The sequence below is a fragment of the Lontra canadensis genome, unplaced genomic scaffold (assembly GCF_010015895.1).
Source record: "Lontra canadensis isolate GAN:19392208 unplaced genomic scaffold, GSC_riverotter_1.0 scaffold32, whole genome shotgun sequence".
Lineage (NCBI taxonomy): Eukaryota > Metazoa > Chordata > Mammalia > Carnivora > Mustelidae > Lontra > Lontra canadensis.
The window spans coordinates 20,324,360-20,337,231 of NW_022631026.1; the positions used below are offsets into that span (position 1 = coordinate 20,324,360).

At 46.4% G+C, this 12,872-nt stretch overlaps 1 protein-coding gene across 3 annotated transcripts in view; it reads right to left on the reverse strand.

The window, feature by feature from the left end:
• OTOF (otoferlin) overlaps positions 1-12,872 on the reverse strand; it is a 92,047-nt gene that overhangs the window by 74,888 nt on the left and 4,287 nt on the right. For all 3 annotated transcript variants that reach the window (XM_032867005.1, XM_032867007.1, XM_032867006.1), the window contains exon 2: positions 2,398-2,456. In XM_032867005.1, coding sequence (XP_032722896.1) covers positions 2,398-2,456 — 59 coding nt within the window. The remainder of the gene's footprint in view (positions 1-2,397; positions 2,457-12,872) is intronic.

Below are 12,872 nucleotides of genomic sequence, written 5' to 3' on the forward strand. Positions count from 1 at the left end.
AACATTATGGAATATACTAAGGGAGCAAAGTTATAATTGCTTCAATAGATGCAGAAGAAACTTGAACCTTTTCAAGTAAAAACTCTTAGCAGACAAGTTAGACAGGTTAAATAGTAAGATCCTATAACAGCAGGTATATATGATGACAAAATTTTAGGCGGACTCATTCCTTTTAATACTAGAGGCACAGAAAGGGTGCCTACTAATCACCATTACTGTCCAACATAGAACTAGGGATCATGATCAATGTTCTGTGGAAAGATAAAGAAGTAAGGGGATAGGACTGATAGGCTAGGACTGATAGGAAAGAGATCAAACCTCTTTTTGTAGATGAGATGATCACCTACATTAGAAACAGAACAAACTATGAAAACAAGTTAAGAGACTTCAACAAGTTTGTCAGGTAACAGGGGGACTTCTAAAGGAAAAGAAAGCATTTCTCTAGGTCAACAATAATCAACTAAAAAATGTAGTAAAAGCAAGACACCATTCATGATAACAATAAAACCAGAAAGCATCCAGAAAATAATCAAGATTGGGGCATCTTGGTGCCTCAGTTGGTTAAGCATCCAACTCTTGGTTTTGGCGCAGGTCCCGATCTCATGGGTTGTGAGATGGAGCCCCGCATCAGGCTCCCTGCTCAGTGGGAGTCTGCTTGGATACTCTCTCTCTCTGCCCCTACTCACCCCATAAAATAAATAAATAAATAAATAAATAAATAAATCTTTTTTGAAAAAAGAGAAGAAAATCATCAAGATCATATGACTTCTTTGCAGTAAACGTAAGAATGTTAGTAAATGATGATGGATAAATTGAATAGATGATTTATTATTATAAAAAAATTGACATCTTCCTCAATTAATTTTTTAAATCCAATGGAACTTAATCAAAATTCCAGTTGGTTTTTGGAAGGACCTGATGAACTTATTTAAAAATTGTCTGGAAGAATAAAGGTCCACAAATAATTCACCCTCAAAAAAAGAAGAGGAAACAGAGGGAATTTGTCTCATCAGGTACTAAGACATACAAAAACGCCATACTAATGAGTACAGTGTGGTAAAGTTCAAGAACAGACAAACAGATTCAAGGGATGAGATAGAAAGCTAAGACATAGACCCTAAATGGTGAGAAGGTGATTGATCGTGTAGCAAACTGATGTTAGGAAAAGCGGTTTCTCATATGGAGAAAAATAAAAACTGTACCCCTCTCTAAAATCACATACAAGGTAAAAGAAAAAAAAATACAATTATGAAATCAGAAAATGTAGGGAAATGTACCTATAACCTAGAAGAGTGTAAAGAGGTCTTCAGCAAAACTTGAAAACACACCAGGATTAAGGACTCCTAGTCAGCGAGGGGACAAAGTTCATAAATAGATGGCAGACGGAGAAAAATTTCAGTCTCTAAATCCAAACAAGGGGTCGATATCTCAGACATATAAAAAGTTACTGCAAATCAATAAGAAAAAGACAGCCACACCCACAGGAAAAAAGGGCAAAGAATATGAACAGGCAATTTCCAAAAAAGGAAACTTTAAATGTATTATTGAAAGGACAATGAGACACCACTGTTAGTCTCAGAAAGCTTAACACCAGAAGGTGTAGATAAGGATTGGGAACCACGGATCCGTATGCATTGCTGGTGGGAGTGTAGACCCGGGCAGTGCTGAGGAACCTTAAGTGGATACAAATCCCATGAGCCAGCAATTTCAGGCTCTGGGGAATATTCCAGAGAAATGTTCACAGAAGTCCAAAGGCGACATGTGTTAAGAATATTCAGTGCCTTTCTGATGGTTGGGGGTGGTTAGAGGCAAGCTGGAGTTTCTTCTCTGGAGGAGTAAGTAGGTAAAGGATATGCAGGATGACCAACTCTTTCGAGTAAGATGAGGATTTTTCCTATTTTATCCCTTCTGGTCTGTGTCCCAAGAACCCCCTCGGTCCCAGACAAACCAGGATCACTGAACGCCCTCATACACGTTGGCTGTGCCCATAGACCATAAACAGGAGCAAATGATTTACTCAACCCTCTGAACCTGAGGTTCAAGGAAAATAGCTTTTTGGGGAGACACAGTGGGATAGGTAGCCTGATCGCTCTTAGATTGACAAGTGTGACGTCTCTATGAGACTGGCTTTCTGGAAGCCCAGGTGGGCTTAGCTTGAGCCCTCCATGTGCCCAGAGAACTAGGGAGAGAAGCCCCTCTTGTTGGAGTGAGGCCGGGCCCTCAGCCAGGGATCACTTTCAGGCCTCTGACACCTGTAGGCCCTTTCTCTGGAGAACAAAAGTTCCCCAGAGGGCAGCAAGCCATGGACTGGGACCACACTGCCCTTCTGTGGGTCAGTCACTCTGCCCTGGGCTCTCCTGGTGAGGACTTGGGTGGGGGTCCCCAAGGGTGTCCTACCTCGTTGAAGTCAGCCACGTCCTCACAGTTCTCCAGCACCCGGGAGTAGAAGGCTTGCCCTGGTTGGGAACAGAGGAAAAGAAACTGGGGTCAGACCTCTCCTCCTGGCAGTCACCAGGACAGCACTCGGATTCACATAGCACTTGTCACCAGCCAGGGGCTCCATGTCATGTGCTGTGCTCTCTGGGCTGAGGCAAGTGCCCACACCATCTTCTCCACCCACCTCAGGAGCCCTGTGGTGTAGGCAGATCAAAGGCCACTAGCTCCACCTTACCGATAGGGACACTAAAGTAAGAAGGGACAGTCTGGTCAGAGGCAGACATGAGAAAACCCAGGACTCTTTTCTCCACCTTGTTGCTCTCTTGGTGGCTTTCTTGGCCTCCTTTTGCTCTCTCCTCAGCTCCACTGGCTTCCCCTGGCCTGCAGCTGCCCTGAGCAGAAGCCTGGTCCCCAGGGCGGTGGGCGCCCTGCCAGCTGGCCGGCCCCCTCTGTGACTCTGTCTGCAGCCAGGCCCAGGAGTTCGTGCCCAAGCCAGGCCCCGCCACAACCAGGACCCTCTTGCCCCGGAAGCCACGGGCCTTCCCCACCATCCCTTGCCCCAGAACTCTCTCATTCATTTTTCTGTCGGCCTTGGAGAGGAAAGCCTCAGGTCCTTACTCCCACATGTCACCCCCTCCTTTCCCCACTAGCACGGGTACTACCAAGCGTGATATGGACACACATTTTCCCACCGGCCCACGTCCATACACCACCTGCCAGGGCAGAAACCAAGCTGCCTGCTCTTCAAGCCCATCCAGTGAGGACCGGCCCCTCTGCTAGAAGAACCATAACCAGGAGGGATGGAGGACAGGGTTGGGGGACATGGGGCAGGCAGTGACTATGATGCATGGGTCACCTCAGTTTACTTTGAGAAACATTTGCTGGAGCCTACAATGGACCAGGCTACCTCCTGGAGCCTCAGGACAAAAGGATGGGTACAAGGCCCAGGACCTCTGCCCACAGGGAGCTGATGGTCGAGTAGGAACTAGAACGGGTTGCCCGTTCAATACCATACAATCCATACCCGGAGATACCATGTTGTGTGAGATAGAGAAGTGATGCAGGGAAGGAAGGATAAACATTGCTTTTGGGGGGATTTGTTGTTTTTTTGGTGTTTGTGGGGTGGAAGCATGTGGGAAGGACTTGTCATCTCTGCAAGGAGAAATCCAGAGATAGGGAGCATTAAAAAGAAATATTATTTAGGATTAATTTATTTTTGTCTCTCAATTGTAGACCAAAGGGAGGGGGTAAAAAAAAGGGTAGTATGTTTAATAGAATCCTGTATACGACTGCCCCACCCCCAAATCCCAAACCAAATTCTTCTATCTGTGAAGAGACAAAGATCTCCAACCACTAGAAATGATTACCTCTGGCTAGGGGGAGCAGGAAGAGATTGGAAGCAGCATGTTGGCCTTTGACTGTATACGCTTAAATTTGGCATTTTTTTTCCATGACCGTGCTTTGCTTTTGTCATGGAGAGAAAAATGCTTTGAAATTCCCACTGACATAAACCAGTGGTCCGTGTCATTAAAGGACTATCTCAAGGATGAATTCAGCCCCATTCCGAGGCTGAGTTGGGCTTGTCACTGATGGGCAAGTTGGGGACCCAGGAGAGGACTTGACAGCAGAGTGGACATGGGAGGGGCACACACACTGACCTGGCACGGCCAGCACCAGGCCGAGGGTAGGATTGGAGCCAGCACCCTCTGACCCCGCACTGCGATGGGGCTCGGTCCCCTGGGAGCCACTTCTGTCCCCTGGACTTGGTTCCCTCGCTCACATGAGAAAAGGGGTTGATCCAGAGATCTCCAGGGTCTGCCTGGGCTTCCGAACTTGAGAGCAAGTATGTAGCTACCTCCTGATAAGGAGGAGGCCAGGGGTTTGCTGTCAGAGACAGGGGGAGGTCTGCGGAAGGGTGTGTGTGTGTGTGTGTGTGTGTGTCTGTGTGTGTCTGCGGAAGGGTCTCTGTGTGTGTGTGTGTGTGTGTGTGTGTGTGTGTGTGTGTAGGAATAGCATGTTGGGGGAGAGGCTGTGTCTCAGAGAATCAGGAAGAATCTATAAAACAGAACTAGATACACAGAAAATAGATGTGTGAACGAGACAGATGGGAAACAAAGACTCTCCAGCACTAGCTAGGGACAAAACAAAACTGAAAAACCGGGAAGAAAAATCTCACCCACTAACCCCAGGGCAGCCAGGGGAGGACAGGAAAGCATGAGTGATGGTGCCTGAGCTGTTTACAATTTTCCCCACAGGTAACACACAATATATATGGGGACTCAGGAGAGCACTGGGGCTTCCCTGAGGACCTGGAGCTCTGAATCACCAAAGGTCTCTTCATGCTCGAAGATGATAATGAACCTGGATATTTCTGTGTTCAAGGCTTTCCCGGAGTGATCACCCAGCAGCCCAGCCAAGGCGGAGGCAGGGATGGACCATCCAACTGGGTGCAGGAAGCCACCAAGGCGCAAAACCGTCCCCGGGTGCGAATTTCCTACAGCCTTGATAGAGAGGACATAAAATGCAGTGAAATGAGCGACTGCAGAATTTCTGCATCGGGGCTCTGTTCCGAAGTGCAATAAAACCTCATCGCCTCGGGCTCTGGGGATTTAGATGTGGTGAATATTGTCAAACGGGATGAGCTAAATTTTACCTCTAGATATTAAAAAAAAAGATTTGCTAAGCTGAATCAAATCAGTCGTACAGAAACAGAATGTCCTCAAGTGTTTTTGAAATGCCGCATTTTAGGGGAAAATTCTGCAAACAGTGGCAGGGATCATTCTGGTGGTCCTTTGTATGCCTTAGGACAGAGGCAGGGGACCTCTGTCATCCCTGGCAAGTTATCAATGAGGATTCCTAACCCCATCTCTCCTCTCAAGTTCATTTCCACTTACCATCTTCTCCACTCAACATGGGTCATGTTGACATTTCTGCTCCCTCTTAAATGGCTTTCAGACAAAACCATTTGAAACCCCAATATCCAATCACCTTCCTTGCCACGGAGAAGGTTGAGAATGAGGCTTGAGGGAAAGAAAATAGCCTGCTCCTTGTAGCAGGCAGGCTTTGTGGATAGAGTGAGAGATGGGGAAAATTGAACGGCACCCCTTCTTTCAGAGGCAGCTGCTCGTAGGATAGCCGAGCTGTTGGGTTTGGAGTAAACTCCTCCTTCTGTCAATAAATGAAGTTTGGAGAGCAGACTCTGAGCTCACAACTGTAAGAAGTTCTGTGACATTGGATACACCCAGATGGAGGGACTCAGGTTCCAAAGCTTCACAGAAGTATCTATCTGGTATGCCATTTGCCATTTAAAATATCCCTCCCGCTGCTACCCTCCTAGATGAAGGGGAGCCCAAATCTTGTCTCATTTGCAGGACGGAGTGCTAGTCTTTCACGTGATATGACTTTAGGGTATCAAGTGCCCCGTCGGAACCAAACAGCCCCGTCTTCCTGACAGTTGACCATGTTAGAGCCAGACCTTGGGAAAAGGCTGGTGTGTGGGGACTGGCCTGTCAGCGGGTGTGCCTTCATCCATTCCCACATGCAAGGGGGTCTTCTGCTCCTGCTGTGTCAGCGTGGAGGGGACAGGGGTTCTACAAGAGATTTTGTCGTGGGACGCTGACTGAAGACGCTTATTACAATCCAGAAAGGGGTTAGGTCAGACATGTAAAAGACTACTGTACAAGGCAAAATTTGGTCATTCGCAGGCAACAGTGTGAATAAAACGAGTGCACAGGAGAAGGAGAAATGACCTCAGCTTAGCAGATCGAGTAAAACACGGCAGAGGCAGGGGCATGGACCCTGGGGAGAAGGGAGTGACAGGGACATCCGGGCAGAGAGGACCATGTGAGCAATTGTTTGTGAGTGTGAGCTGAGAAAGGAGCCTTGAAGGAGCAGGACACAGGACAGGCGAGTTCTGATGGTAAAGGGGAAAATGAAAAAGGTCTCCCTTCAGGGAGCAGCCGACTGAAGGTAGATCCGAGAAGGGGGTCCTGGGTTCCTGAAAGGACACAGGGTGGGCTGCTGGGCCATCTATAGGAGAAAGGGGATGTCCTGAGGACAAGCTTCAGGGACCTCAGGTCCTGGACCCGCATCTGGAGTTGGCTCTCCCACCCCTCAGGGTCTTGGAGCCATCATCTCTAACCTGGAGCAATTACCCTGGACCTGCCTATATCCTGGAACCAGGAACCGAAACAGTGAAGCGTTAAGTCCCTTGCAAGCACGGGGGACCACAGGAGAGTGTGGTAAGGCGCTTGGACCAGACCGCCAGAGTTCAAACCCCAGCTCTACCACTTGCTAGCCATGTGCCCTTGAAGAAGTTGACCTCTTTTTGTTAGTTTCCTTATCCATAAAACGGAGCAAATCTTAGTGCTTGTACACCTGGGACATAATTCATCACCCAATTAAAAAAGGGCTAGTATTCCATTAAAGGGTCCTATTCTTGCTTTTGACATTTAAGTTACGTCTCAAATATAAAAATGGTCTTCTCTACTGTGAATCACATTGTGTTAGCTTATTTTTAGTAGTATATAATCAGAAACGATTTTCTTCCTCATCTACATATTTTTCAAGTTTTAGGTATTTTAGGTGTGATTAGCTCTTTTTTTAACAAGGTAAAATTTACATTCACAGACCTTAAGTGCACAACTCAGTGGGCTTTGATAACTGAGCATATCTGTGTAATCATCCTATAATCGGGATTTAGGACATCTCCATTTTCTTAAGATGGTGCCTCACCCCTCACTCTCCAGTCAGTCTCTACCCCTTATAAGCAACCACTGTTCTGATTTCTATCACCAAAGGTTAGTTTTGCCTGTTTTAAACTTTACATAAATGGTGTTGTACGGAATGTACTTTCTTGTGTCTGCCTTCTTTTGGTCCATGTAATATTTTCGTAATTCACCCATGTTGTTGCATAGTTCAGTAATTCATTTAATTTTCATCATTGAGTAATATTCTGTGTATAAATAGTTTTTGTTTCAGGGTTAAGTATGATGTTAGCCCAATGTCTTTTGTAGTTGTTCTTTATGAGATCAAGGAAGATTCTCCCTTTACCCGTTTTGCTGAGCGTTCTTACCACAAATAGGTATTGGATTTTGTCAAAAGCTTTTCTGTATCTGTTGGTGGTTTTTCTCTTGTAGTGTATCAATATGGTGAAATACTTCAATTTCCTAATTTTAAACTAACCTTATATTCCTGGGATTAAATTTACTTGTCATAATGTGTTATCCCTTTCATGGATTGTAACTCAACTAATACCTTGTTAAAGATTTTTACTTCTTTGTTCATGAGGGATTTGGCTCTAATATTCTTTTTGTATAAGCTCTTTATCAGGGTTTGGTATCATAAAATGAGTTATAAAGTGTTCCTTCTTCTGTTTTTCTAAAAGTTTGGGTAATACTAATATTATTTCTTCCTTAAATATTTTCTAGAAATATTTATTTCTAAATATTTCTAAATAAGTATTTCTGAATAAATATTTCACCCGTGAAGCTATGGAGACCTAAAGTTTTCTTGATGGGAAAGCAGTTTACCATCATTATGATCATCATTTTTATTTTGAATTTCATGTCTTCGATAGATTCTGGACTCTTCAGATCTCCCATTTCTTTTTGTATCAGTTTGGTAAAGTGTTTTTTAAGGGATTTGTCTGCTTCATCTGAGTTGTAGAAACAGTGAGATACGGTTATTCATGGTATTTTCTTATTTTCTTTTTAATGAAATGATATCCCTTTGTCCATTCCTGATATTGGTAATTTGCATTTTCTCACTTCTTTTTTTTTCTTGGTCATTCTTGCTACAGTTTATCTATATTTTAATTTTTTTTGAAAGAGTCCACTTTCAGCTTTGTTGGCTTTCTTATTTCTTTTTTTTATTCTCTTGGTTTTAGTATTTTTTGGTTGTACTTATTTCTATTTATTGAAATATAATTCGCAAACCATGTAAGTTACCCGCTTGAAGTGTAAAATTCAGTGATTTTGGTACACTTACAAGGTTGTGCAACCTTTACCACTATCTAATTCCAGAATATTGTATCACCCCAAAAGAAAGCCTATAGTCATTAGCGGTCATTCCCCATTGTCCCAGTCCCTGGCAACAAATCGTCTACTTTCTATCCCCGTGGGTTGGTTTGTTTGAGGCACTTCGTATAAATGGATTCATATGATCCATGGTCTTTTGTGTCTGGCTCATTCAGTTAGCATGATGTTTTTAAGACTTAGGTTTAATTCGATCTTCTTTTAGTAGCTCCTTAAGGCGGAAACCTAAATGGTTGTTTTTAGACTTTTTTCTTTCCTGCCATAGGTATGTACAACTCTAAATGTTGACCTGTTGTATTTTCATTATCATTCAGCTGGAAACGATGTATAATTTCTCTTTTGTTTACTTCGCTGACCACAGGTTATTTAGAAGGATATTGTTTAATTTCCAAATATTTGGAGCTTTTTAAGATCTCTTATTGTTACTAATTTCTAAGTGAATTCCGGTGGGGTCAGAGAACATACTTTGGAGGATGTCAGTCATCTGAAATATATTGAGACATGTTTAACCTCCCATCATACGCTCTATCTTGATGACTAGTCCATATGCATTTAAGAAGAATGTGTATCTTTCAGTTTGGAGTGAAATGTCCTTGAAATGGCAATTAGGTCAAGGCAATTGATGGTGGTGTCACGTGTTCTATATCCCCTAGTTGTTTGTAATTATCTCCCGTAATAACACTTTCCCCCAGTGATGTTCCTTCAATACTGTGCTCTCTGAAAATGACCAGGGACTCACAGAGCCAGACTTGGGTTATGCAGAGTCCCTGGGCTTCCCAAAGGGAAGGTTGCCCCTTCTCTTTTCGCCATTTCTCAGCCAGATGGAGGATCCATCTACTTCAAACCCTTTACTGTCCACAGATCTCATTCAAATATAATTTCCACCTTCACTCATTTATCTCTTCGTTCCCTGTCCTGCCAACATGCCAGCACGCACAGTAGAAACTCAACTTATGCCGGGGATTCATCCTCAAGGCAGGGGACAGAGCAAGGATTATAAACCCCGTCTCTCTGGCTCAGCTTAAACCTATACTTCCTTCTAAGGGCTCACTCAAACTCTGACTTTACTATGTAACTAACTGTTGGCCCCAGTTCCTATTTTTCAGACCCAGGCACAGGCAGAGAGAGCGTGGTGTTTCCCCTCAAGCCTAGGACAGTGCCTGCTACACACTCATCAACTGCCAGGTTTCAGGTGATCCCATTACTGTGACAGATTAGAGGAACCTGTGGTCCTAGTGATCCACAAGCTGGACAGAGTCCCTGCTCTAAGCCAGGCACTGGGCATATAATAAGTCATGGTGGGAAAGTGATTTTTTACATTCTTAACGGGGTAAAAAATGTTAAAACTATAGTCTTGATTTTATCTTAAACCTTAGCTTGGGGCACAGGGGCGGAAGCCAGGGAGTGGAACTTTCAACTAAGCCCTTCTGCTTTGAATAAATAAATAAATAAATAAGTAGGAACAAAGACTGTTGAGCCACTGTCTCGAGGGTGGATCAGTCGAGGCAGGAAGAATACAAGGGCTTTAGGTAGAACTGATCACATGGTATTCTCTGTCTCCGGAGACCCTTCTGGAACTGTCAGTGCAAGGAGCAGTCACTGCCTGGTGCTGCCGGGATGGGGGCTGCAGAGTGGCCCCTCCCCTCACTGCCTCTGTTCCCGCTGTACCTGTGGGCCCTGCTCCTTCAGGCATCATCTCTACCCGGGGCTGCTCTGTGCCAGGCACTGTGGGGGTCCTGCTGCCTGCCCTGGAGGAGCCTGCTTGTGGCTCCAGATGTTTCCACACCATTGTCTCATGGCTGGCAGAATTCGGGGCATCAGCAGGAATCCCGAGGAGGATCAGGCAAGGCTCTGCCCACACCCCTTACCCCCCGCAAATCCCCCAGTCCATGGAGTCCCTGAGAGTCGCAGTCTGTTCCAATCTGGTCTCTAGAAGTCTGCAGCAGGTGCCTGAGATGCACAGCCAAATCCTTATACTGACAGAGCACTCTACAGCGTGTAGAGCCATTCACATATATCGCCTTTTCCACGGGACCCCAAAGCAGCCCTCTAAGGACTCAGGCATATCTCATCTTCTCCTAGACCTTCACGTGTCCCCTGGACTTCCAAACCACGGGGCTCCACCCACCTCCCTGGGCACTCACTGTACCAAGCCAGATCTCTGGCATCCTGGGGGACATTTTCACTAGAATGACTGACAGACAAGTCTGTCCTTTCTGTGCCCCCACCCCCAAACCTGCTCTTCCTCGCATGGCACGCTCCCCTCCTCCACCAGCGGCCTTACCACCCATCTAGGTACCCCAGTACAAAATCCAGAGACACTCTGGTCCTGCCCTCTTGCCCACTATCAACTCCAGACTCACTACCCCCTCTCTGAACCGATGTCATCTCTTCTGTCCAAACCCACAGCTTCCCCGTTAAGACACAGTCTTCCGCCTGTACAGCTGCCCCAGCTTCCTCCCTAGGCTCCTGGTCTGGAGTCCTGACATCCAGAGTGTCCTTTCCAAAACCAGACGTCCCCTGCCCATTCTCCTACTAAAAGCATCAGACTCCTATTCACTTAAAAAGCAGAAGTTCAAACCCTCTGTGTTTGGGCCCCGCCTCCCCTCCAGGGCACGCCCACCCCATCCCCAGCAAGCACTCCCTGCTCCCTAAACCCTTGATTCAGCTCCACGCCGTTACATCTGTACTGATGTTAGCCCTTCTGCCTGGAATGAGGCCATTTGTAGGTTTTGTCCCAGCTAAGAAGTCACCTTAAATATCAGCCCATCCCCCATGCCCCTGCAGTAAAATCTCTTCCCTGGTCCCGCATACAGCCCAGCTTCACCTATCGGCCTCAGGGCGGCTGACTTTGGCCAACACCAGTGCTGCTGGTTTGCTCCCACCTCCCTTCCCCAAGGGCTCCTCTGCCATCTTTAATGAGCAAGTCCTGATGCGTCCTCTCAGGGCGGCTTCCAGACCTCCTGGTCGGCGTGGGCTTCCCTTGCCTCATGCTGCCTTGCACCTGCACCTCCCTTTCCAGAATATTCTTCATGCTGCTCGTGGTGACTGGGGCAATGACTGGCTTCCCCTTGAGGGCAAGGACCATGTCTTTTTAATTTATTGCTGTCACACCAATGCCTACAATAACACTTGAGGGCCCATGGCTGGCCCTCGCTGAATATTATGATCTGGATGAATCAAAGGAGTGAATGAATGAATCCTTGGTTCACAAAGCGCATGAAAATGTAGCTTTTAATGACCAGGGAAAAAATTAGGACATCAATGAGACAAGCAGAAATTTGATCACTGACTGAATATTTGGTAATATGAAGGGGTTATTTCTTAGGAGTGATGTAATATGTGGGTTTAAAAAAAATGAGTCGTCGTCTTTTATAGCGTTGTACTGGATATTTTCAGATGAGATGGTGTGGTGTTTGGGCTTTGCTTCCAAAAGATTTGGGGTATGGGAGGAGGAGGGGAACAAATGGGACAGGACCGGCCAGGAGTTGACGGATGTTAAGACTGCCCTGGGAGAGCTTGGGGGCCAACGCGACACTCTCCCAACTCGTGTATGTCTTTGAGACTTTCCATCATAGAGAGTTAATAATAAAAAAAGGGATTAGGCCCAGCCATGGGTGTAGGTGGGAGGGCTGTAGCTTTTATGCTATGAGTAAAGGTGGGTGAGACAACCAAGGAAGGCATCGCAATTCAGGGAAATTATTTGCAAGCCTATTCTGGAACACATTTCCGGAAGCATTTTTGCTGAGGGCCTTTGTAGCAGGACACAATTTTACAGTTACTTCCATATCATGAAAACACCCTCATCAGAGCAGGAGAAGCCTGGGGAATTTCCAGTGCGCTCTGCCTTCTCTCTGAGTCTGCATTGGCTTGCTCTAGGTGGGAGGGGGGACATTTACCACCTGGGAATTTGGACAGAGAAGATCTGTCCCCAGCCTCACTCCCAGGGGGTGAGGGGTCTGTGTGTGCTGGGTACAGTGGAGGAGGTGGGAGGCACAGCAGATGCACAGAGCTGGGTTCACAGGCAGTGTGGGTGGCACAGTCTGTCCTAAGGGTCCCTCCCTTTGTCCCCTTCCATGGGGGCAATGCCCACCCCCTTGTGGGGGGTGACACCTAGCCCACAAGCTCTCAGAGAGGAGATGTGGTGCAGGACCAGGGATGGCAGGGAAGCCTCGAGATAGAGGTCCTATTTCTCATTAAGAGGGAGAGCTCCTCTTTTTTAATAGGGAAAAGAAATCTAATTTGGAATCCGGGTGGTTCCCACAGCCATGAGTGGGGACATCTTGTCCCCCGTGTCGAGGTCGGGACCCCACCTCCTCCCAGCACTCTCTCACCTGACCCCATGGATTCTGGCTCATCTCCCTCACTGCCCCCCCCCATCCCGCCTCAACTTCCCTGCAG